Raw genomic sequence first — 26,809 nt, 5'->3', positions numbered from 1 at the left:
AAATACGGCATACGAACACTGGCAAGATATCGAGGAGACAAGGCAAGCCATTTTTTTTTTTCAATTCATGCCCTTTATTTTCGATTCCAAACACGTTTGTAAATTCCCATACATACCCTTATAATTTACGCCATTGCGTAACACTCAAATTACAAAGGTCAAACAAAGGTCTTTATTTTAACGCTCATACAGCTTGGGATAACTGTGGTATGATATGGTTTAAACAGTAGCCGAAAAATGTCTTAAAATTTAGTTATTTGTTGTTGGAGATAGTATAAATAGTTGTGGAAAGTTATGATGCTGCAAGCGACGCAGTTTTCGCAACCTCCATATTGAGCTCTGTTAGCTTTCACTGTTTTCTTGCTCACGTTGAACGCTTTTTGCTGTTTGGAATCAAGTTCCGTGGCCATGCAAAGGAAGAAGCAAAACAACAACCGGCTACGTGATGGACTTTCGAATTACGCTAAAAATTATATCAGCTATATAATCTACTCATATTTGTAAAACTGCAGCCGTTGTAGCTATATTAAAACAAAGCTTATTCTGATGCCAGGATTAAGAAAAAAAAAAACAGTAGAGGATGCGTTTGACTGTAACCGACACCGAGTTGAAACATTTGGATTGGTTTCAGGGTTTTAGTCAAGATACGTCAAAACAAGGTTAAAAAAATATCTTCTGTCATTTTAGCTTAAACTTAATAAACTTATTTGTTTTCACTCCCGCCGACATGCATGAAAACTTGTTATTTGTCTGCTAGTAGTTTTGCGTCAGTTTCACCCGCTCGACACCTCTTTAGATCTTAAGTTCTGCCGGAGGCAGTTGCTAGCTTGATGCTGAGGAAATTTATCCTGCAGAAAAAAGAAAGAGTTTGAAAACAGATGAGAATGTATTTACAGCTTTATTGCCCTTTCGATGACCATAGAAATCAACAACTAATAAACGGATGAACATTCATCTCAAATCTTACGTGTAATACTTCTTACACGTAAATTGTGGTAAATTTAATGAAAGCAGTAAGCTAACAGCCGTCACAAGAAGCAGTAATACTGGACCATGTAGTAAGTTCACAGATCTGATATGAGGACCTTCCGGCTAGGTCTGTGAATGCTGAAAACTGCTGGCTTTTAGGGCTCTTTGCGTTCAACCGTCCGTTCAACCAATCTTGGAGACACCTCTTGGAGACACCGTGCTTTTAGCTTAGAACTTATTCCCTCGCGACCAAGAAGTACGGGAAAGAACTGGTCACCAAACAACAAAAGTTTTTTTCCGAAGACAACACACAAAACGATCTGAAGAATTATACGCTATAAAAATACACCAAGGAGCAGGTTATTTATGGGTCATAAATGCTCATCCTTCTGCAGACCATCAGTGACGGTAAATGGTAGAAAATACCGAGTCGTTAAAGACCTCGGAGAGGGAGGTAAGTGAATAATATAGTACGTTTGAAGTAAGGAACTTTCTGGAGTTGAATTGAAGCTTACAGTAAAATTCTTCGGTCATCCTCGAGGTTTAAGTTCTAGGTATTTTTGTGTATTAAGAAAGAGAATTAACTAAAAAGTATTTAAGAGGAGATTTGTAATAGTTCGGTCATATTTAGCGACCGAAGAAGTCTGTTTTGCGTGGTGATCAACTTCTGTACCTCAACAGTGAAATTGCATTTTGTCGTGTTTTAAGTTTTTGTCACGTGATATGGTGAATAGTGCATTAAGTTCCTTAAAAGCTGATGAGTATAATTACAGATATTCAATATTTGGTGTGAGGAAATTATTGTGTACAAGCCCATTACCAGGCAACATACTTGGCCTTCTGAAATTCTTACCTCGATTTACCAGCTTATAGTGTCCTTTTTGTCTGTGTCAGTCCATCTGCAGATGTCTCTTCAGGTAATTTACATGACGTTGCATTTTACAAAGAAGAAAAATGCCATTTCACTTTTCATGCAAAACTAAAAAAACTTGGGAGTTTCTAAAATGAAGTCACCTGAGACCGAAGGCCACTGATCTAAAACAAAGCCCCACCAAACCCTCTAATCTAAAATGAAGACCCACTGATCTAATGCCCACGGGGGTTATGTGGGGGAGGGAGTGGGGGTGGGTTGGAGTTGAAGTTTCCAATTGAAAGTCGTTTTATTGTCAATGGGCTGGCACTTATTATTATTTTTCTTATATGGCATTTCTTCATCTCTCTCCGTTTTCACTGTCAAAAGTCAGAGTTACATACTTTATGTTGATTTTATGATAATATTATCTTTTTTTTCCCTTTGATCAGCCTTCTCCTATGTTAACCTTGTCCATCGTGGAAAGGAATGGTTTGCCTTGGTAAGTTTATGCTTTTGAGGTTTTGAGACTGGTAATTCAAATTAATATTTTTGTTATCTATGCATCATTTTTGAAAACCCCTTCAGTAAAGCCCTAATCCAAAATGATTTTGTTTAACATGTATTTTCATGTATTTGATGTCAATGTAATTGTTGCATTCTCTCTGTTGTATATATTTAGAAACGAATGCGTCTCCAGCTCCCTGAGCAAGAAGAGGTATGTTTAAGTACAGGTGAACTCCCACTAGCGGCATAACAATCGTAACCATTAAGCACTGTTTATGTTGCTTAATTCTTAACTTACTCAATTTCATACTTGTCATGCTACTTACAGTTGAAATCATCGTAATCAAAGGCACTAATTCAAGGAGGCTTTGAAATACCAATGACCATTAATTGTTGTCAAGTGGAGAGATTCAAGAAGTCTGGAAAGTTTAAATGAGAGAACAGAGGAGATGATTTGCTTTCCATGGAGAAAGATTATGTTGATAACTCAAAATCTATCTAATCTTGTCCAGAATCCAAGAGGCAGATGTTGAGATTTCCTCCTCTAAGACAGGGCTTCTGATATTACGCGATTTTGCGATTTTGCATAATTGACCTAAAATCGCAACAAATCGCATAATTCATAAAAAATCGCAGAATTTGTACAAAATCGCACAATTTAAGAGAAAAAGAGCAAAAATCTCAGTTAATGTTAAGTTCGCCGATAATTTAAACATTATCTCAAGGAGTTTTTTCTTTCAAAAGGCGTCAAAAATCACCTGGAAGCGTTCATTCGTTGAACAAGCGAACAAACAGGCGTTCTATGCTTCATTTTACATGTTACATGTGACCATGAATCATAAATACTGTAAATGATTTACCTTGCTTAATTTGTAAGAGATTCAAATACAGTACGTGGCAAAAGGAAAGCTATTGTTTTCTAGATGTCAAGATTTGGCTGGATCTTGGATCCAGAATTTGGGATTGTGATGAAAATTAAGGTCATGGAAATGAATGCTACACACTTTAAACAGCATGGAAATGAACGCTCACAAAAATTAACACGACTTAAATTAACGTGACAGTTTGCATTAATTTAATGGAGCATTAATTTTGTGTAGCAAGGTACTTTTGTGATGGATGCATGTTAGTCTGTGACTTAAATCCTGGAGCCATGGGTGGTTGGTGTCCTATTTAAGGAAATAGGATTTTACACAGTCATGTATGTGTTTATAGGAGAGTAATGTGTTTTTGCAATTTGTGTGCACAATTTTTAGAATGCAGGTTAAAATAAATAATTCTTTACAAATCTATTCAAATCTCAAACATGATTTTTCAAAGAACTAAGTTTTCTCTTCGGTACTGAAACAGAAAACTACCATATATATTTCAGGCATTTGATCGTGAAGTAGAGGCCCACAGAGCTGTTGAGCACCCAAGTGTTTTGGCCTTGCATGATGTGGATGTGGTTACCAAGGGAACGTACAAAGAGGGGCGCATGCTTGTTACCTATTACAAGGTAAACTAGTCAAGTGCTCTTTGTGTAATTTACAATTGAAGGGGTGTGGAATATAGGCCCTAAGTGACTTTTGATGTAAGGTCTTGAAAATTCTCCTTTTGTTTCGCAAACAAACACAAGGCTGCCAATTTGGAAGGAGAATCTAGCAATTTATCACAAGTCACTTAGGGTTTTTCTAGGCAGTCCCCTTCAATAATTATAAAAGTGCAGATACTACATATTAACTGGCTGTTGCTGGCCTAACCTAAAGAAGCACCAAGACTACATGAAGTTCATAATTATTGGTTTTTAAATCTATTTGTGGTCTGGTACAAGAAAACCTTCTTAGTAAGTTCAGACATGCTTTGGAAATTCATAGAACTGATTACACAACATGAAGACATTATGATCTACTGTGTGTTCCTCTGGCAATTAGACTACAAACTCCTTGCAAAAAACAGCTTCACCGTCCTGTACTGACTATGAAAATGGTTTGAGATTGGCCACTTACAAGAAGTCAATTGGGTCTAGCAAATTTATTTATTTATTTATTTATTTATTTGGTTTTCTGGGTTTGGTTGACAATACCATTTTGAACGAGCATGAAGTCTTTGCTGGCATCATTTTGATCTGCAGTATTTTTTATACTTGCTTTTAGGATGGCACAGTTCAAGACCTGATTGAACACACATTGAGTCAAAATGGTCACATACCAGAGCTTGATATCCTGCACATGTTCAAGTCCCTCTGTGATGCCATACTTGCGTTTCATACTCTAAACCCGCCACTGGCACATAGGGATATCAAGGTGGGCATTGACAAGTCTGCTCAAGTCAAAAACATAATGCACAAGTATGGTAGGAAGACAGTATAATGGTAATTGTGCGACTCTTAACACCGATACTACAAGAATTGCACTGCAGGGCTTCCTGCAGAACACAGGATAATACAGTGTACATGCATTTTTAAAAAGTGTTATTAAAGTGAGGGGTTCACATGTCAGCAAATGTGCATGAATCTAAATGCTTTTTTCTCTTTCTTATCAATTTTATGGCCTTAAAAATCCCACTCACATGTACTTCAGTAATCACATTCTATAATTAGTCCAAGCAAAATGACTGGTGACCAAAATTCACAGAAAGTGCTAGTGGATTGTACTCATATTGTCGATATTGAATTTAGCGTTTACCCGTAGGATTTATTCCATATTGCTTGTACAGTTGTTTGCATGCGAAACAATGCAATCATATGAAAAAATTGCCACCCAAGTTACCTATTCCGTTCCAAATGGTTCATAAAAAAAGAATTAAATTAAACAGGCTTGGGTCATAGTGAGCATTTAAAGGCAAAAAAGTATTTTGATTCGTGGGCATGCACAGAACCATAAACCCCTCCCTTTAATGACTTTTAAGATCATTAATGGCTGCTGTGCTTCAACATATCTAAAGGATTTGCTTGATTTCTATGTTCCCAAGCACTCTGTATGCTCTGAACAGCACAAAGCCGTTTAGCTGTCCCCAAATCTTTCACCTGTACCTATGGTGTCAGGGCATTTTCAGTGGGTGCACCGAAATTATTGGAACAACCTACCCACAAGTTTAAGGACAGCAAATTTTTAAGTTCATTCAAATCCAAGGTCAAGACCTACCTTTTTCAGGACGTATTTTTCTTTTTATAGACTTAATAGTTTTTCTGAATTTCACAAATCAAGTGAACTAGTAACATTGTTAGCTTTACTGGTCATAAGTAATTGAGGCTCAGCAAAATGCGCATCGAAGCACTGTAAATTATTTTTAGTTAATTAAAATATAATCCAAAGTTCTTGGAGTCAAATATCCTTCCTTCACTGTAAGAAGAACAAGATAGTACCTGCACTTTTCACACCATTTTCAAACTCATCTTGCACATTCAAGAAACCTGGCAGTTTTTCTCTTCCTACCATTAATCATAGTACATGTACCTAGCACAACCTGTGAACATGACCTTTTGAACGTGTCATTATTGGTTTCCCAAGCTGTCCATGAGTGGGACATTTGTAGATCTTCAGAGTTTTTGTGCTTTTGAAATGTGTGCAGTAAGAAGACATTTGAAAAGTATTTTGGTATTTTGTGTAGTTTCAGAAAATATTTGTACCTCCCCCTCCCCCCCTCTTACAGAAGGGATTGGCAATTTCAGGGGGTGGGGGTGGACTCAGATGTCAAAAAGTCTAAAGAAATGTATGAAGCAAATTGGATTTTTCACGGGGGGGGGGGGGGGTTATAAAAAATCCCTTTTGTGGGGTAGTGGGTATGGATTATTTTTCTAGAACTGCATATTGTGAGTTTTGCCCATAGTATTGCTGTAAAGGTTAATGATGCTGTACTTTCTGTTTTAGCCTCATAATTTGCTGATAGCACCAAATAATACAGTGGTATTGATGGATCTTGGTAGTGTGTCAAAAGCCAGATGCACCATAACATCCAGGTAAGGGGCAGCTTACAAATGTGGCCTCAGTGCCAGGCTCTTGGCTTAGGGAAAATACAAAAAAGCATATGAATAAGGTTTCCTATAATTTGGAAGTACTTAGTGTTACTGGAGTTACTGGAACTAGAGCCCCGATTGGACAATTGGCTAGTTAGAAGATTTAAGCTACATACATTTACACTGCATCTTTCTTTATGGTTCATTAATTTGATCCCTCTTGATATTATAATATTATTAAAATACTAGTAATAATCAAAGATTAGAGAGGGCATTCAATGACCTCAATCCCAGGCTCTCTCTCATTTGCCAAGTTGGTGATGATCTCATCCGCCCCTGCAAAATCTGTGGGGATGCCAGATACGCAGCCCAAGATCCATTCATTCATTCATTCATTCAATCAACGTTGTCCCATACAATCTCGACTCAAATCTGTATAATATGTTTAAGAGTGTGTTCTTTCTATGTCAAAGGCAATTATAATATTATAATAAACAATTATTCCATGAGTGTTCGTTGGATATGAGATGATAGATAGCCAACGAGGCGCGTAGCACTGAGTTGGCTATAATCATTCCATATCCAACAAGCGTAAGTGGAATACAGTCAAACCTCTTTATTACGGACACCAAGGGGACAGGAATAAGTGTCCATATTATAGAGGTGTCCATTTTAGAGAGGTGGGCTTTATATGGATTTCTGTCTCTCAGGGACCAAGTTAACTGTCCGTAATAGAGAGGTGTCCGTATTATAGAGGTGTCCGTAAGGACAGGTTCCACTGTATTTGTTTTATCAAAAACAATCAAGAAATATTGCTAGATCTTGCTTATTCACTTTGCAAACAACAACCAGGAGACAATTTAATGGTCGCCATTTCTCGGCCATGGTATAAAGGCTCATACACCTTGGCCGCTAAGCCAATCAAATCCCTCGAATTGCATTATACAATGATCCAGTTTTTAATAATGTAGGAGAGAAGCTCTTGCCCTTCAAGAGAAATGCGCCCAAGAATGTACTGCACCATACAGGTGGGTATATATGTCATTGATTGAGATTTCTTGTCTCTTTTTTTGCATTTTGTTTGTTGATAATCTGATAATCTCAAAGAATCTCAAGGAGAGGCTCTTTGTGTAAGCCGTCGAGACCACATCACTATGTGGGTGTGAAACATGCATTGGACACTCACAAAGGCCATAATAAAAAAAATCGCTTGATGCCAGCTATACTGGGAAGCTACTGATGGCATCTGGTTACAGTTGGGAACGGCAAATTACAAATGATGAACTCTACGGAGTTTGTCCAAAAATCTCAGACAAGATAGTGGCCTGACTCTCACCCTTGCAGGTCACTGCCATTGACATCCAGAACTCCCTGCCAATAGAGTCATCCTATGGGAGCCCACTCATGGATGGATGGACCTAGGATGGCCACCTAAAACTATGATCAAGACACTGATAGAGGACACTATTGCAGCATCTACTAGTGAACTATCAGCAATAATGAAAGAGAGAGCTGTCTGGCACAGGTCCTGCCTTAATTAAGCAGGCGAAAAGATAGATATGGATAGATAGCCTTTATTTTAAAACGATGAGTATTAAAGCTACATGAGCTTGTGGGGTCTTTTGCAATTACAAGTAAACTAAAGAAGCTAAAAACTAGGCGTATATACAGACAAAATGTTGAACTAAATTAACGCTTACAAATATTTGTTGATAAACCATTGATGTATCTTGACATTATCCATGTAGAGCTCCAGAGCTGTTTGAAGTGCCGTCAAACTGTGAAATTGATGAGAGAAGTGATGTATGGTCATTAGGCTGCACTCTTTATGCCATGGCATATGGTGAGTCACACTCTTGTCTGTGTCTTTCACAAATTAGGTCCTCTGTTACAATGTCAACAGAATATTGATCAAGTTTTAGATACCTGGAGTGAGTCCTCAAAACCTTTTTAATACTTCCACGGACCTCAAACGCGTTCATTTTGCTAATTATGTCGTGGTCATTCTATTTCCACTACTCTTTAAAAGTTATATCCCATGATAATAATTATGATAATAATTTCAATTATTGAAAGGCTAAGAGCATAGCCGACCTAAATGCATGTCAGATCGCTTTTTGCTGTTGGCCTTGATTTACTTCAGGGAACGTTGCTCCAATGTTTTATCCGCTGCTTTGTGCTTCGTTTTGTGATAAAAACTGAAATCTTGCCCACGTTTGATTGGTTTGTAAGGGGCAGAGTTCTAGCTTTGTAAAAGGCAGATGTATCCAAGGTTGCTGTGCTTTCTAACCCAAGGTTAGGTTGCGGTAAGGGTTTAGGGTTCTAAAGGGTTAGGGTCAGAGTCAGAGTTCTAGCTTTGTTAAAGCTAAAACTCTGCCCCTTTCATACCAACCAACCATGTTTAGTTAAACCACATTTAACAAAGGCAAAATACTGTAACATGGCGTAAGACTGGATTTTTAAATAAGGCTCAAATGACCTCTACCTTGACTTTTCATTATGATAGATCTTAAGTTGAAAGACATCAGAAAAAACAACTTATTTAGACCATGGTAAAAAGACTTCTGTACCATGTTTAACCAAATAGGTTTTAGCCTTGGTGTGAACCTAACATTAGCTACACATTCAGAATTGAACAGCCAATGTGGTCAGGTTAGACTCTTTTGCATAGTATAATCGTGCTTAAGTCTAATGATAAACATTTTTGTGTTTTGTGCCAGGTCAAAGTCCATGCGACGGCTCAGCACTTTCAGCTAATAGCGGCAATATACACATACCAAGTGACAGGTACATAGGCCTTAATTTGTAACTTGTTTCTTCATGTTGTTTGTATTAGGTAGTTAATATCCTTTTTTTCCTTGTCATTATTTCTCTATTCATTCCCAGTGTTGAGCTAAGCTCAGTTTCTGCCAGTTTTAACAGCAACTGTGTGAATACACTCGGTAGTTTACTGTACTTTGCGTATAGTAAATTGGATGTTGGTATTGTGTGGGAGTAAACTAAGTCAACAGGGGCATGAATACAGGCTATCTTGTTTGAAAGACGAAGGTTTAAATGCCGTTTTACTGAAATATCTTAAGTTTTCAATGTACACTTTGGAATAATGTACATGCAATTAATGATAGGTTGATTTTTATCTTGCAAACCCTTCCGTTTGTTTTGAAAACTAAAATATAGACTGTTGTTACTAGCTTGTTATTGACAATAGCTATTCCACGAGCGCACGTTGGATACGAGATGATAGACAGCCAACGAGGCGTGTAGCACCGAGTTGGCTATAATCATCTCATATCCAATAAGTGCGAGTGGAATAATTGTTTTGTTAAAAAAACAACCTCGAAAAATCGCTAAATCTTACTGATTTAGTGATACTTTCTTTTCCCCCCGGTGCCTACCCTTACCATATTTGTGGTGCATGGTATAATGGCTCATACACCATGGACGCTAATTTACCAATCAAAACTCTAGAACTGTGATATACTGTGAGTAGTTTACAGGGATACCTTTGAGCAACTTTGCTCTACTGAAAAGCTGAGGTAAAGTTGCTTTATGGAACTTTCCCCCTTTTCAGAAAAGTGAAGTTGAACCAAAAGTCTTTGTAGTGGTTTCAAACGTTCCTCACGTCTGTGGTGATTGGTCAGAGAAATTACTTTGGTTTTGGTTTTACGAAAATCACTCGATACGACCCTGACCTTATGAAACACTAAGGCCCGTTTAAACGGTTTCAACAGTTGGTAAGTCAGCATGCGTCCAACACTTCGTTGAACCAAATGTTGGGGGCGTTTGAACAGGTCGTTCAACATTGTTGAAAGCGTAAAAAAATGTTGAAAGCGTGTTGAATCAATTTTAAATCGGTTTAAACTTTCATTCAACATCCATAGAACATTTCCTTTGTTCTCGAAAATGCTGAATGGTGTTGAAGTCGTTTGAACTCTCCGTTCAACATTTGTCCAACATTTGCCCAACACTGAACGCATGATGCGTTCAACTTTTGTTGAACGAATGTTGGTTAAATGTCGAAACCGTTTAAACGGGCCTTCACGTTATGTTTCTGATGCTAACTTCGTTTGGTTTTCAGTGTTTATTCGATGGAATTAAATGGTTTAATCATAAGCATGCTCAAAGTGGATCCTGAAGAAAGACCTACGCTGGAGATCATCATGCGAAGATTAGATAACCTAGCCCCCTCCTCGTCGGTCTTTAATTATGACACTGCAAGAAACCACTCCATACAAATGTAATTTTGATTTTTATTTCCGCCTAAAATTATTTTTTAATTTTTTTGTTTAAATGATACGGACACTAACAAGGTCTCTCTTTTGTTGTTGCTAAATGGATTGGCCGTTTTTATACTAGAGGACGCATTATCCGTGTGGACGAACTATCTTCCGTTGTGTGTCGTTCAAGACGCACAATGGAAGGTAGTTCGTCTTAGACGCATAATGCGTCTTGTGCCCGTCTTTATACTAGAGACGCATAACCAGACGAACAACAAATGTTTACCCAAGTTTGTCAAGACGGATAATGCGTCCTCTAGTATAAAAACGGCCATTTTCGATAAGTGACCATATCACGGTGGCATGCCAGGACAATGAATCACACCTTTCTTTCTTTTTTTTTTTTTTTTTGGCGGGGGGGGGGGGGGGGGGGGTATTTTGCAGAACGCCAAATGCAGAATGAGGCATTTTACGCCCATCTACAACATTAGGGTTAAGCAGCCAATAATAGTATTTAGGCCAAACCACTTCTCTTTACTGTTTAGGGTTATGCACTGATTATACAGATTTGACAGTAAAGGGCCTTTGTGGATTCGGCGTTCTGCAAAAACTCTTGCCGTTTTTTTGTTTCGTGTTTCTATTTAGAACTAAAATTATTCCTTAAAAATACTTAAAAAGTCCAAGGCGTGTGAAACAAACAAACAAAAAAAAAATAAAAGATCTGTAGAAAGAAGGTAGAAATATAGTTTAGAGGATCGAATGATATCTTAAAGGGAAATTACAGCCAGATGCTGTTTTGCAGTTGATATTTTAGCTGCTCTTTGAGATTTCATGTAGTCCAAAATTCCGTAGTTGTTTTTTAGTCTGACCAAGGCCCTTTAAATCAGTCAGATTTGTTTTTTCGCGATTTTTAAGGTGTATGTAAAAATAATTTTTGTTTTGGAAAATGGAGAAAATGAAGATCTAAAGATGGTTTTAAAAATTCAAATGTAAAGGTAATAATTCCTAAATGGACTCCACAACGGACAGCTGACAATCTTTGGTGTTAGACTGCGAGCGGTCTCTTTCCTTCCATAATATACTTAGCGATATCCTGGGTGCCACTTGATTTTCTTGCACAGGTCTGATCGAAGCCTGTTTTCATCAATATCGCACGACAATTCGGCCCATTGCTGATCACGATCTTACACCGCGCGCGCGCGAAAAAACCTCTGATTACCAAGGTAATGTCGCGCGCGAGAGATTCTGAAATTGGCGAGGCTATTCCTCCCTGTTTTTACCGCTGATTTACAAAATTTCCACGCTTTCGCTCGCGTGTAGGATGTGGGAAAAATGGACGACTGCTTGTAGTCTATGGTTGTGGTCGACTGTCCGGTGGTGTGCACAAAATTTTTATCCCTCATATGACCAGTCTGCAGAGTATGGCAGAACTCGACGAGATCACGCGCGTGCATTCGCGCACGTAGTATGATCTTCGAAGTTACCCGCGTGCACTGCGGGACGCGCGTAGGTTGTTACAACAGTATAAAACCTGACCTGGAGATTCTTAGTTCCAGGAATGGAGGTTGGTAATCTTTATCACCAATCTACGTTGGCAAGTCACTCCTTCCGTATTGTCGCCATTTTGAATTTCTATTCTTATAACATTTTGATATTAATATAGGACTCTACTTTTTTATTCGAGTGGAAGCTTAACATTCTGAGAACGGTATCAGTAAAGGCTGGTTTTTTGGCGTGCACACATGGAAATTTTGACGTTCAAATAAAATGTGCGCGAACGATATTCGCGCGTACGTGCCAAGCTTTGCAGACTGGAGCTTTCCTAACTCACACCTTCACTGATGAAGTAATTTAGGGAGCCCTTGGTACTAAAGTTTCTGCGATCCTGAGTTTGACTCAAGCCACATTATACATATATATAGAAAGTTATTATTCGATATTAGCTTTTTGCATGTCGGTGAAGCGTATATCGTACTGTTGACTTTCACTATCTTTTCAAAGAATATGGATGAACTGGAAGAACCCATAATATAAATCGCCCTTTGAGGTTGCAACATACTCATGCTGTAAAATCTGATGAAGTCGCTTGAATCAAAATGAAAAATAAAAATTTGATACTTGAAGGTTTCTAGGATTTGACTAGTCTTCTACGCTCCTCCCCACAAACTCATGGTCAGGCCTTGAGCTAGAGTGTATCAGTGTTGTGTTATTCGAGCCATTTCGGTTGGCTCCATTCTTGCTGTTATTTATTCTATTATATTTATCAGCTTTATTGGACACATCAAAATAGTTACAAGAACAAAACAGAAATACAAGGAACAAAATGATTGGTCCAAAGGGTATTATGCAAAATGGGATAACGAGACCCATGCGAGGCGTAACCACTTAAACATGGTTTTCAGCCAGAGGCAATCTCGTACCCAGAGTCCTCTGGCTTTTTGGTGAGCGGGTGGTCGCCAGGAGAGATTCGAAAAAAAAATTAATTGTTTTGATTGGCTGCCCCGTAAAGGCTTGCATTGTTTTACCGCAGAAATCCTACGGTAATAATATTCTAGTTCCTCAGAGTCTCTCCTAGTGACCAAAGAGCCTGAGGAATCTGGGTACGAGATTGTGGTTGCGGACAGACGGCTAGGCAACGTTGATTAAAGACCATCGCAGTTATGTAGATAACGTGAGCACCAACTTGAGAAAAAAAAAAAACCCGAAAATCGAACTCGAGACACATACTGCACCTTTATTTCAACCGAGTTTTCCCTTATTTAGAAAGTTGATACATTAGACAGACAGTTGATATAATACACACAGACATGTGATGCAATGCACAGTCAGACAATTGATACATACAGACAGTTAATGCAATGCAGTCAGACAATTGATACAATACACAGACAGTTGATGAAATGCACAGTCAGACAATTGTTACATACAGACAGTTAATGCAATGCAGTCAGACAATTGATACATACACAGTTGATGAAATGCACAGTCAGACAATTGATACATACAGTCGATGCAATGCAGTCAGACAATTGATACAATACAGACAGTTGATGCAATGCATAGTCAGACAATTGATACAATACACAGACAGTTGATACAATACATAGACAGACAGACAGTTGATGTAATCATAGTATGTAATGCAGTCAGACAATTTATATAATGTACAGAGAATTGATACAATGCAAAGACAGGTGATACAACAGTTGATACAATACACACTGAGACAGTTCATCCAGTACACAAACAATTAATATGCACAGAGTTGACACAATGCAGTCAGAAAGTTGATACAGTACAGACAGACAGTTGATACAATGCATGTTTTAATACAATAATCTTTACAGGATATCTCAGTATACATTTTTTCTTCTTGTACTTAATCAGCAGTAGCAGCAGGTAAGTGCTCAACTCTGAGGCTTAATGTATGCGTGACATATAGCCGCGATTCAGATAAGAATGAAAGCTTTCTTTTCTTTCACCGCTATGCCATTCACCTCTCCAAGTGAAGCGCAATAGTAGGCTCCATCCGAGGGCTCAAATCCTTTGTACTTTCACGGAAATGGTTCCCCTTTCACATACATAAAGCAAAAACTTGTACCTCTACACCAAACACAACACTACTGTAAGAAGCTAGTTTGCACTGGAGAGGACAAATAGGATGGGAAAAATATCCCTCGAAAATGTCGATTTATTTCTGGTTTCAAAACGCAACTATTCTTTCGTTAAAAACTTATCCATTAAGCAGTATATCCTGTATAAACATAATCCATTAGAGACGACTAAATACAGGAGCCTTGGGTGTATCTCAAGTGTTGAAAATAAACTTCAATTCCGAAGGGCACACTTTCAAAAGAATAAAAAACTGCAGGCCTCGGTTTAAAGAAAACTAACGGAAAAAATAGATAGTTACGTAAGTCAATCATACTATTTACTTGGTTTGCTTTAAATTTAAGGTGATGTTCAGCAGTATTTAGCTTAATTAGTATAATACACACGCATAACTTGTAACAAAATCTATAAACAATATATACGTATATGCAACTGCACAAGGCATAGAGATGTGAAATTCTCAAAAGTCAACTCGACATAGGTACCCTTGTAGCTCCAAAATCTGCATTCCAAATTATTTCATGTCAGTTCCAGTCTGATATTACGTCATACGACTTTCAACGACGATTTTTAACGCAAGATTTTGCTGCAGCAGTGCGTTGCGTGGACTTGAAGACGGCTGAAAAACTTGCAATGGGTTGCCGCAACACAATTGCTTTGTTAAAAGTTGTCCGCGCGCCGTAACACGATAACACCTTTTAAGGCAACAAACCACCTTAAATCTCACATTTCTTCACGCTCACACTGTCTCCTGAAGCGCCAGCCTCTCGATCATTAACTAAAGCTGTTCTACGACAAAGAGACTTTCTGAAATAAGCGCGCAGCACACTCGAAAACCGGGCGCACGAGTACGTTAAGGAGTCACCACACGACAACTTGTGTACGGCGCTTTAACCAGCAGTTTGCGCCACTTGAACGCGTTAAAATGAGACACTATTGAACGATAAAAGCGGCGAGTTGTTAATTAGGAGTCTGATTCTGCGGTGGTCTAAGAAGCTGTGGATTAGTCCCAATGGCACTCGGTCCAACAGTCAAGTTAATGGTGGGTGGAGTCCCTGGGGAGGGACTTGGAACCGCTGTAGGAGAAGGAAGGCGAAGTGAAACGGTGGAAGGAAGCCGGAAGGGCAAGTTCAGTGGCTGGTAAGGTGGAGGTGGATGGCGCGGGACTGCTGTGGGTGGGAGCTGCGTCTGCACATTAATGGTGTTCTGCCCCACTTGGAGCTGCGATGCCCCTCCCGGCTGTGTCATGTGCTGGATGAATCGCAGCTGATTCTGCCGGCGTAACTCGTCCTGTTGACGCTGATGTTGTTGAAGGAGAGCCTCCCGTTGCTGCTGGTACATCTGCTCCCTCTGTTGCCTGACTCGCCGCATGCGTTCCTCGATTTCCTGCCGCTGTTGCATCTCCTGCAGCTGTCTGATCTGCTGAATCTGTTGTAACATCTCCGAGTTCAGACGGATCCGTTCTGCCACGTGCTGCTGGGTTTGGGCGTGGTCGGGCTGTTGCGGATCCGGCATGCGAGCATAGGCTGCCATTGGAGGAGAGAGAGAAAAAAAAACGTGTCATTACAGAAAAAAATATATTTGAGAAAACTACTCTTGCGTATTAAAAGGTGAGAGTGAGGCAAATTTTTCCCTTGTCCCGCTTTGGGGTCTAGGGCGCACACCCTTTAAGCCCTAACAGTGATCAGAATCAAATTTCTCCTTGTAATATCAATGCTTGATATTTTAATAACTAGCACTTCTCCCCAGTACTTTTAAAAGAAAAGTATGAGAGCAAGATAAGAGAATTTGTTATTTGATATTAGGGGTTAAAGGGTTCAACTCACAAGTGCATTGCGGCACTTCACCTTGCAAAGCCAAGGTTTCCAAACATTGAAAGAACTGTACCAAGTTGACAAGTTGATGAAACTAGGCGTTATGTATTGTGTATTGTGATTGTTTCGTTACCATATCTGCCTGACTTTCAACTCAAACAATTTAAGTATTGAGAAAGATTGCACGGCAAATGTACTGTTTGATAGCTCGCACGGAAAGTTATCCTTTCGAATGAGGCCATCAAAGCCTCTAGAGAATCGGGCCTCTTTCTTTAATTACATCATGTTCGTTTCTTTGATTACTTTAATTCATTTCCTTGTTAATACGCCTAATTAACCTTGATATATAAGCTGCCCATTTGTTCAATTTGATTACATGAATACGACTCTGTATTAAATGGAGCCGAAATATTGTAAACAACAACAACAAAAGATTAGTCATACAACCCTCGTCCACATACCTAGCCTTCCAGACTTTTCCGCCTCGTAGGCGTCCCACGCAGCCTTCATTTCCTCTTCAGTCAACTTTTCGGATTCAATGTTCTGAAGCAGAGAGTCGTGCTCGTGGTACTTCACTATCCACTTGGGATGAAGGCGGTTGATCAGGTCCGCTAGAACGGCATCCTGCAAAAATTACGAACAACGGTGGTACAGTGCAACCTCGATTTAACGAACCTCTATATAACGAAGTCTTCGGTATAACGAACGATATTCTCCAGCCTGGCCTTTTGAAATGTACAGAACAGAACGTCGATTCACAAACCAATTTCTCGAGTCCCTTGGCACTACGTTAAATCGAGGTTCCACTGTAATCAGGGGAGCTTACCATTTACACGGAAAACCCGGAAATTCCAGTTGGAAAATCAAATGGTACGCATCATTCCATTTGGAGTACTTCTGAAATTATGGGCTTCTGGCCAAAGTGATGCATTTTTATTACTCCTTTTGGCATTTACAGCTGGTGTTCATACATTTTGCATGTTATCCATCTTCTGTTAAGACAAGCTAAAACATTTCGTATTTATGCCGAAAATTTCCATCCGGGTGGTTTGCATAAATGATAAGCACCCCAGTTGACGAAAACACTTGAAATACAAACAAACAAAAACCATCAAGGCGAGTTGATGAGAGCACACTAGGAACGTAAGTCTGAACTCTGCTGACGATTTTCGTTAATCTTTGAGCAAAATCAAGCTCGGCAAGGAAGAGCATACTAGAGTTGGTGGTAAAAGGGAAGTGAATGCTTAATACTCCATGAAATTGTTTCTTAGTCCTTAGTTTCATGGAAATGTTTGCCTCAGAAAATAACATAATCCTGGCGTGTACTGTAGAGTAAAACAGTTAGGTATTCCACACAACCGTACAGCACAAATTCAACCCCGCTGTCTTATTTCCTTGACGCATGTTCAGATCAAAACAGTATTAAATGAAATGTTATTCCTTGTACAAGACCGTACCTTAGGTAACGGCAAAGTCGGTCGTTCTGGAGCTTCTTTCGGGGCTTCAGTATCTTTAGCTGCTTCTGAATCTTTCTCAGCGTCAGCTTCTTTGGCAGGTCCAGTTGCCTTTCCTTCACCACCTTCTGTCGTAGCTCCAGCTTCTTTCCCTCCACCAGCTCCTGTCGTAGCTCCAGTATCTTTTTCGCCGTCCTGTTCCTTTCCAGCCTCAGTTTCTTTACTGCCTTCCTTGTCGTTCACGGCTTCTGTCTCTTTCCCTCCTTCCGTTTCCTTCCCAGCTTCTGCTTCTTTGTCTTCTTCGAGTATATCCGGATTAAACGTGTACAGTTCACAGAGATCAGCCGCTGTAAAATGCCGCTCTATCTGCTGTTCGTCAACCACACGTCCAGAAATGGCAAGCTTCGTTACCTGGAATGACGATAATAGCGACGTTAACGAATTATTTTCCCATTTTAACCTATCACTGTTAACGAGAACTGGTAGAACCCCTATCATGTGAAGCATTATTATTTTGCCTAGTAGCGTACTGTGTCAGTATGTTTACACGGGAAAATTCGAGCTATTTTAAATGAACTAAACCCTGGAAATCCCTCCCTTTAGATTCTAGTACAAGTACGAGTTTTTTCGATAAAGAAAGAGTGAGCGCCTGAAAGTGTCATTTTGGCGGGAAAACTAGACAGCTGTCGTCATTTTACCACGAGTTTGTGTGAGAACGGCATAGTGGCGAAAACAAGTCCTCGAAACGTAGGTGATCTCGTGTTTTTGGAATAAAAAAAGGGCTTAGCTATCATCATTCAAACCAACTGCGTCAAGTTCGTCGCTCGTAAAGAGTAAAATGAAACTTCTGGGATATTTCTTTTCTTAGTACTTCGCTAAATACTTGTAGTCAAATCTCCGCGTATTCGTACTCGTACTAGAATCTGAAGGTCTATTATCTCAACTCAGAGTGAAGCAACTACAAGTAGCGGTGGAGAAAGAGAATATATGAGGCAGTTTCTTGCGAAAGGAAACCAGTTGAAAGAAGCCGTCAATTCTTGAAAGTCTCAAAAACAATTTAAAATTTTTATTACCTTGACATGCATTGTATATTTCGATTTTTATTATGGTATATTTTTACTAAGTATTATTTAGATACTCTGTATTTAATTATTATATGTAATGCACGCTTGATCATTTTTTGGAAAGCGCTCAATATATTATTATTATTATTATTATTATTATTATTATTATTATTATTATTATTATTATTATTAAAAACAAGACCCGAAAACTACTTTTTCAAATCCATTTTTTCCGATTGATGGATGTATACTTCAGTGCAACTAGCCCAATGTGTTCCAATAAATGGTAAACATTTTAAAATTTGGCTTTCAAAAACTAAAACATATCAGCTTTCGGCCCGGCAATTTACCAGGACTTTCGAAAAGCCGGTTCCAGGACTCAAGTCTTTAATACCAACCTGTCTGTCGTAAATTTTCTCCTCCATCGTTCCCTGTTGACACAAAAACACAAAAGTGAAAACCTTAACCTTATCACTGTTGTCATTTGAAAGGCACGAAAATTGGAATAAGGAGTTACACAGGTATTTACAGTCAACTTCCGTTAAACTGATAGATAAGTGGGCTAGTTTCTAAAGAAACTGTGGTGCTGCGTCGGTTGGGGAGTGTAAAAGAATATTTGTTTTTATCAACAAAGTTAAAAGATAATATGGACACCGTAAAGAGATTCGAGTGCTGATTCCAGCAAAGTCGTTTCAGCTGGTAAAGCATCGGGCTACAGACTAAGAGGATGCAGTTTGAGTTTCAGGCAGACCAACAAAAGCACTAAGCAGTGTTCCAGATAACTTTCAAAGCCAGGGAGTCAATGAAGAATTTTTTGAAGGGTCAATAGGAGTGGTTCTCGCCAAATCTTCTTAAGTTTAAGGACGGTGCCTACTATTGTTACTGAGCATACGTTCTGTGCATCTCTTGATACTCGGTTTCCTATGGATGGGGGCTACTAATTCAAAAATATTTTTGTGCGGTTTAAAACTATTTGGGGAAGCAAAACTTAGCAAGTGCTTCTAGTATCCAAAAAGAAAATTGGGGGTAAACATGCATTTTTCAGAGATAGTAAAGCTTCAATTTGGAAAAACACGCCATACATTGCTTTATTTTTTACTGCTTTTTAGAATAACTGTTGCTTAATTATCTCTAAAAAATGCGTGGTTACCCCTAGTTTTCTTTTTGGATTTCCACAGCCCTAGCTAAGATCTGCTTTTCCCGCATAGCCAAAAACCGCGCAAAAATACTTCGCTATTAGTAGGTACCGTCCTTAACATTAATTTTGTAAGGCCAGGAAGCCAGCTTTCTCGAATTTTTGACCTGGTGTCTTTCCAAAAAACTATTGAGGAGGAGATGTTGCCTTTGCTTTGACATCTGCAAATGGTTAGACCTTCACGTGGCTCATATGACCGGTAGACCACGTAGAAAGAGCGGTCCCGTCTCCAATTTAAGGTCGTAAATAGGAAGCCTGACTGTAACCATTCTCAGTGTCACTGACTATGTGGTCGGCGTAGCGTAATTTCTAAGAAGGTTTTTGAATGAATAAGACCACAACCCTGTGTAATAGTCAGACATCAATGGGAATTTGCCGATTGCTGAAAACACATTTGAACTTTTTTACGTCGAAACGTCGTTTTTTTTTTTTTTTTTTTTTTTCGATTCTCAAGATGAACTTCAGAGGTGTTTTATCGCAGATTTTTGAAGTGAAATGAAGTAAAAATTAACTATAATCAATACTCACTTCTGCTATAAATCTGTACACATACACAGCTTTAGTCTGTCCAAACCGATACACTCTGAAAATGGACTGCACGTCATGGGAGGGGTTCCACGACACATCAAACACAATCACTCGGTTGGCAGCTACTAGGTTGATCCCCAGTCCACCCGCCTTTGTCGAGATCAGGAATAATCTAGCACTGAAAAAACAACAGCAATGCACTTTACCAATAACTATGAATTTATGCTAATACTAATTACGCGAACGATCACCTGTGGATAAATAAGATCCTTATTAGCATAAAATACACATATCACCTAAAGATTTCCATTTACACGTACACTGCGCATTCTCACTGCACATAATTTCTTACGTCATTTAGCGCGCGCACGTTGAAAACATGGTGTGTTTTTCTTGATGCTAATCCCATCCAATAACTAAATGGCTCTTTTCTCCTGAACGATCATGGAAACCTAACTTTTTTAACTTGTTATTTTAACTTACCTATTACTCTCTTATGTTAGAACATTTTAAGAAAAAATTGACGACATGAAAATGTGTTATTGCCAGAAATACGAGCTTGCCCACCACTCGCGGGCATAAAATAGTGATACTGAGAACTCGCACGCAAGAAACGTTTTGGGTCGATACTGCTTCATATTTTGCTTCCCTGCCAAGAAATTTATCTCTAATTGCCGATCATGCCTTATACATTCAATGTCGAACGTTTTTCTAAGTTGTACTTTATCTATGTATCTATGTAACTTCCATTACCACCAGATATGACAATAACTGATCAAATAAACTCATTTTTGAAAGCGAATATCGCAAGCGATTATGGTGTAAATTGAGTGGATCGTAGATTGTAGCTCGTTCGCGGACATGGTGACCTATCTTTTTTTGGTACATTACTCGAAATAATACGCAAAAGCGAACAATCACAGAAAGTTTGAGAAAATTTTCACGACAACTTTTATTTCGCGGGAATCACGTTAAGCTTTAATATTTTATAAATAAAGGTCATCTATCTATCCTACGCAGACGTTCTTTGGTTCGTCACGTCACGCACTTCTCCCGACGAGTGCGTGACGTGACGTGACGAGGATCAACATCGCAGTAAAATGGTCGCGACATCACACCGAAAATCACCAGCAGTTTACAAGGGCGATCTGAAATCAACACTACATGTAAGCTCGTATCAAAAGTCGTTTGAGAAACTCACGTTTTGTTATCCTCATCATTGAAAATGTCTGCCCATCGCTGCCTCATGGCGGCACTTGTGGATCCGTCCATACGGAAATAGTCACAGCCCCGACACCAGTTCTCCCTATCGCCACCAATATCACCGCCACCCAGCACCTTCTCTATGAGATCCAACGTCACCAGGCTCTGACTAAACACCAACACCTTGTCGCCGACGGCTTCTGCATCTGCAAGTATCTCCATCAACAGGAAAAGCTTGCCACTGAGCTGTACATTAAACTCGTCCGCTTCAGTGAGAAACTCGTCATACCATTCTTTCTCTGGCTCCACGTCCTCTTTGAAGGCCGCGCCTGACCGCGTGCTGCCAAAGGCGCTGTTGGTTTCGACATCAGAGTCACTATTAGAATTGCTTCTGGATTTTCTTCCATTGCTCCTTGTCGCCTCTCTCCTTTCTCTTTCTCTGGTATCCTTCTTGCCGTTGTCCTTGCTGAAGTTTGGCTGCTCGTCTCTGCGCTTTCCTCGAGATGTACCAGCTTCGTCATCAATGTCCACAACAGTGATTTCCTCGCCAGCAATATTCACAGTGGAGTTACTGTCCTTGTTTGATGCACCTCCTTTGTGTATGGCTGCAGCCTTCCTCCTTGATGTCCGCACCAGAACCTCATCCTCGCTACTATCATCATCTTCGTCTGAGCTTAAGACCATCTTACCTCTGCCTCCCCTTTTCTTTCTCCTTCTTCTTCTTTCCTCCTCGCTATCTGATGAGGACTGCATCTCCTCTTCCACGGAGGTGGTCGACTTCTCACTCGCCGACTCCACGTCTTCCTCTTCTTCTTCTTCGTCCGTGTGCACCACAAAGTCGTCCAAGCTGTCGGTGTCATCAAACTTCTCCGGCCGCCTCAGGGCCTCCAGCTTAAGGCACCATGGGTGGGTCCAGATACGCATTAGAGCTTGATAATCCGAGAAAAGGGAAACTCCTGCAAAACAAAGTACTGCCTGTTACTGCAAAAAGTGTACATTATATCTTGTAGTTTACTTTCCGTCTTTCTTAAAACATGAACATCTCCGCAACTACATAGTAGCATGGAAGGATACAAAGTCACAAAATTGAGTTTGTGAAACTATGGGATTTGATGAGGTATTTGGAAAGAACATGGTAACAGAACCTCGACTCATCGAAAATTAGCTCCTTGCTGTAATTCACTGCTGCGACATGAGCACTTTTAAATGTGGCTACGTGTATTGTAGGTGAAGTTAAACTCGAAATAATGCTGGCCAGCGATTTCCGTAACCACGGTCTTGCGAGTGCCGTGGGGAGGCCTGGTAAGTTGCAGGGCTTCAAGACTTTACAGGGCTCATGTTCCTGAGATTCAACGTGCAATTCTGCGTGTTTGCGACTACTGAGCCTTCATTGCTGTGTTCCATACTGATTTCCAAATGCCCATGTTTCAGCAGCGAATTGCAACAGGGAGCTAAGTTTCAACAAGGGCACATTTTATGACTTTAATCGTATACATGTACCTAATCAAATTCCAAAAATTGCACAACTTATAATTTTTGTTTGTTAACAGTATCACTTGAGTTCCCTAGACAGCATTTACCCAGAAGACTGCCTGTGTGTCCGATTATATTAACCTTCTCAGTCCCAAGAGTGCCATATGGCACAAGAAGTCAATACTTGTTCAATATTGAGTCAATTTGTATCAAATTTGGACACCAAACAGATCTTGGCGAGATCTGTACATTGACAACATGAAATTGTACCCCCATTCTATACCAGACATGATTAACCACCCCTCCATTTTTTGAAACTTTTTCCTATTACACTTTTAATACCAAGTGAACATTTGACAAGGAACTATGTGCTGAGATCTGGAAATTAAGCTACAGTTTAGGGCCAAGGAATATAGCCAATATGCACAAGAAATGACAATTTTTAGGTTTATATTTTTTCGTTTTGGACACTTTTCAATCGAATCTGTTATTTCCTTTGTCTTTAATAGAATGATATATGCAATGTCCCAGACAAACCTTTTAATTGCTATATTACATTTGGTATAAGGGTTCACAGAACTTTGCTGTTTTCCAAAAATAACGCATTTCCCGGAGGGAGTGAAACGATTAAGATCCTGAAACATAAAGCATCTCTGACCCTCTCGTTCCGGAGATCTACACAAGGAAGATTGTCCACGTGAGAGATTGCTTCATACCTTTCTTGCAAAGAGTTCCTTCAGGGAAGACAAACGTGTCAAGAAAATGCTGGTACAACTTCCTCTGTAAAACTGATAAGCGAATCTTGATCACGTACTCGTGTTTACGTGGAAGAAAGGGAATCAACACAGCGTAATCTCTTCTCTGTAAATAAAGAAAGCAAACAATAAATCAAATTATACAATAACTGTCAAAATTCCTCCAAGCTGATTGGCTCGTAGCCATTGTTTCTAAGAGCACAGACAATAAAAATGATGTGAGATGTAACGCACGCACTTTCTCAATGAAAAATAAAGCCAATTCCGCTCATATTTTTTCCATGTTATTGTATGTATGGCCCATACTCCAATAGTCCATAAAATGACGCCATAAAATGTTCAAAACTTGGCAGTGAAACCACTTGCCTGTAGCTCATAGTTCCACTTGAGTTTTCAACATTTCTTGGCGTCATTTTATGATCTATAAGAGTATAAACTATAGAAAAGTGCCGCCGATTTGTTAAATGCAAGACCAAGGTCAGAATTTCCAGAAGGATATCTAATCAACGATGTAGCTATCTCCAATTCTGCCAGAAGCTGGTATTGTTTCACATTAAAATGTTGCCACTTTCTTCTCGCCAGCCCTCAGTCTGAATGCAATTCCCACTCCACAAAAAGAAAAAAAAACTGAAGAAAACTGTAAGTGGGTCTAACCTTAAATGGCTGCAACAGCCATATACTACAATTAAACATTATGACCGGGCTGCAAGGTCAACACAACTGTTGATGGAGGAACAGACAAATTTAGGTACACGCCATTGCCAGAGTCAAGAAGATGTTGTACATGTATTCTCAGTATAACAAGCTATCTTGCTGTGATTAATTTTATTTTTATTTTTTTATTTATTTATTTATAAACTTCGCCAGAGGAGAAAAAAAAAAAAAACAAAATGAAAAACCTCTGACAGGAGAGAACTCACAGAACGATATGTTCCAATAACGAGGCTCCTTGTATAAATAAAATCACATCATAATAATTAATTAACAATTAATAATAACTAATTAACTAATTAACAACACATTTTAACTAATAATACAGGTAACGGTCTGCTTTGATGACATTTTATGCAGACACTTTTGAACGTTTGAGGTACTGCGGGATCGTACACATTTAAAGTCAAATCTAGGTAGTATGCCCTCAAATTAGTTTTAAATACATCTATAGATTTTGTATTGTCCCTCAAGAAGTCTGGAAGTGTGTTAAATGCTCTTGAGGCTCTTGAGTAAAAACTGTTCTGGAACGTGACAGTCTTAGCTTTAGGTATATCTAGTAATATACTCTTAGTTGGAGCAGAACGCCTGGTAACTCTAATAGGTTGAAATATCTTAAAATTGGTGTCAGAACTATTAACAATAGATTTATAAGTGTAGACTAGATCCAAGTATTCATGCCAATAGCAGAGAGGGATAAGGCCTGTGAGTGTTAGTCTGTTTTTATACGAGATACCAGTCCTGTAGGGTAGTGAGAGTATATATTTAGTTGCACGTCGTTGTATTCTCTCGATAATTTCGATCAGTTTGACTGACTGCGGGGCCCATACTTGTGAACTGTACGAGAGGTTGCTCATCACTGAGGCTGTATACAGTGCTTTGCGAGCAGATTGATTTTTGACCTCAAGTGTCGACCTACGAATAAAACCCAGCATCCTATTAGCGTTAGAGGCAGCCGCTAGTACTTGACTGTTCCATTTCAAGTCCTTACATACTAATATCCCGAGATCCTTTTGAGCATCAGTACGTTTGACTGGTGTATTTTGAAGTAAGTAAGGTGTTTCCACTAGATTGACATTTCTCGTTGTAGACATTACTGTACATTTAGACTGGTTGAGATCCATCCTCCAATCATGACACCATAAAGTGATTCGATCGAGGTCTTCCTGGAGTAGTCGTCCATCATCAGTGTTCGTGATGGGACGGTAGCACTTGGTGTCATCCGCGAATAGTGCTATGGAACTATTGACAGTGGCTATGGCCAGATCGTTGACATATATTAGAAACAATAATGGCCCTAGGATGGACCCTTGAGGCACTCCAGAGGGAACAGGGAGAATGTTTGATGTTTTACCGAGAACAGTTACTTTCTGAAATCTAAAATGTAAATAATCGGAGAACCAGCAGAGGAGACTGCCATTGATGCCAAATAGTCGTAGCTTTTTCAGGAGAAGCTGGTGGTCAACTCTGTCAAAAGCTTTCGCAAAGTCTAAATAGATGGTATCAACTTGCACTCGTTTATCAAGCAGCTCACCAATTTCATTCAAGACTTGAAGAAGCTGCGATGTGGTTGATTTTCCCTTAAGGAAACCATACTGTAGATTGTGAAGCTGGCTAGAAATGTGCTTAATAAGATGATTGTATACACAACGTTCCAAGACCTTTGAAACAAGAGGTAATAAAGAGATGGGTCTGTAGTTGGATACTTCACCAGGAGAGCCATTTTTGTGGATCGGGATAACATTTGCCACTTTCCATGCAGCTGGAAGTTTACCAAGCTGTAAGCATTTGTTGAAGATTGTACACAATGAATTAGAAATGCACGGTGCACAGTTTTTCAAAAGTTTCGCCGGGATCTTATCAGGACCAGTTGCTTTGTTTACATCTAAAACACTAAGGGCGTTGAGAACCTCGGCAGGAGACAAAGAGAGCTGAGAAATTTGTAGCGGGCTATGTGGTTCGAGTAAGTTGGATGCTTGAAGGTCCTCATACTCACTGGTTGAGCAGGGTGGATTGAAAACTGAGTAGAAATAGCTGTTAAATAAGTTTGCAACATCGACTGGTTTGTCCGCTCTGTACGATTCATTGGAACGAGTCCACGTCACTTCGTTAGGGACACTGGATTGTTTAGTTGTAGACTTGAATGAAGACCAGAACTTTTTGGAGTTTGATTTCAATAGATCAGGCAAACCTTGAAACCACTCTTTGCGCTTTTCAGTTAACAATTTTTTAGTTCGTTGTCTTAAAGCTCGAAATTTTTCATGGAAGTTCAGTCGCCCTGACCTTTTGGCCTTACGTCGAGCAGTTTCTTTCTTTTTCAAGAGATGTTTAACTTCACTGTCTAGCCAAGGAGGAGTGTTTTTACGTTTAAAGGACTTTACTGGAATATTGTCCGCTACTGCACCTAGAAAAAGGTCCAGCCATTGCTGCCAATCTGAGTCGATATCAGTGGATGTCGCAGACGGTGAGAGATCAGTTAGCCGTAAGGTTTCTAAAAGGCCATTCCAGTCGGCAAGACGA

The 26,809-nt window shown here is 39.4% G+C and overlaps 2 protein-coding genes across 2 annotated transcripts in view; one reads left to right on the top strand and one right to left on the bottom strand.

Moving 5' to 3' along the window:
• Positions 1-1,222: 1,222 nt before the first annotated feature.
• LOC146485671 (serine/threonine-protein kinase 16-like) lies at positions 1,223-12,609 on the top strand. The gene is made up of 10 exons (XM_085103048.1): positions 1,223-1,423; positions 2,272-2,321; positions 2,502-2,537; positions 3,699-3,824; positions 4,462-4,611; positions 6,178-6,266; positions 7,235-7,291; positions 8,012-8,106; positions 8,984-9,050; positions 10,342-12,609. The coding sequence occupies exons 1-10, from the start codon at positions 1,336-1,338 to the stop codon at positions 10,502-10,504; spliced, it is 921 nt and encodes a 306-aa protein (XP_084959174.1). The 5' UTR covers positions 1,223-1,335; the 3' UTR covers positions 10,505-12,609.
• Positions 12,610-13,784: 1,175 nt separating this feature from the next.
• LOC146485670 (uncharacterized) overlaps positions 13,785-26,809 on the bottom strand; it is a 28,060-nt gene continuing 15,035 nt past the window's right edge. The window contains exons 11-17 of the mRNA XM_085103011.1: positions 23,540-23,684; positions 21,349-22,306; positions 20,148-20,325; positions 18,823-18,855; positions 17,364-17,771; positions 16,368-16,530; positions 13,785-15,618 (exon numbers count right to left, since the gene is read on the bottom strand). Coding sequence (XP_084959137.1) covers positions 15,053-15,618; positions 16,368-16,530; positions 17,364-17,771; positions 18,823-18,855; positions 20,148-20,325; positions 21,349-22,306; positions 23,540-23,684 — 2,451 coding nt within the window. The 3' untranslated portion in view covers positions 13,785-15,052. The remainder of the gene's footprint in view (positions 15,619-16,367; positions 16,531-17,363; positions 17,772-18,822; positions 18,856-20,147; positions 20,326-21,348; positions 22,307-23,539; positions 23,685-26,809) is intronic.

Source organism: Pavona decussata, unplaced genomic scaffold, assembly GCF_977016875.1.
Source record: "Pavona decussata unplaced genomic scaffold, jaPavDecu1.1 SCAFFOLD_25, whole genome shotgun sequence".
NCBI classification, from domain to species: Eukaryota; Metazoa; Cnidaria; class Anthozoa; order Scleractinia; family Agariciidae; genus Pavona; species Pavona decussata.
This window is presented reverse-complemented; position numbering and strand designations above follow the sequence as displayed.

Bases quoted from the DNA above. Each gene is read 5' to 3' on its own strand.
- LOC146485671 (XM_085103048.1), top strand. From the start codon at position 1,336: ATGGGTCATAAATGCTCATCCTTCTGCAGACCATCAGTGACGGTAAAT. The intron at 1,424-2,271 runs GTAAGTGAATAA...CCCTTTGATCAG, and splicing joins TAAAGACCTCGGAGAGGGAG to CCTTCTCCTATGTTAACCTT. The intron at 4,612-6,177 runs GTGGGCATTGAC...TTTCTGTTTTAG, and splicing joins TGGCACATAGGGATATCAAG to CCTCATAATTTGCTGATAGC.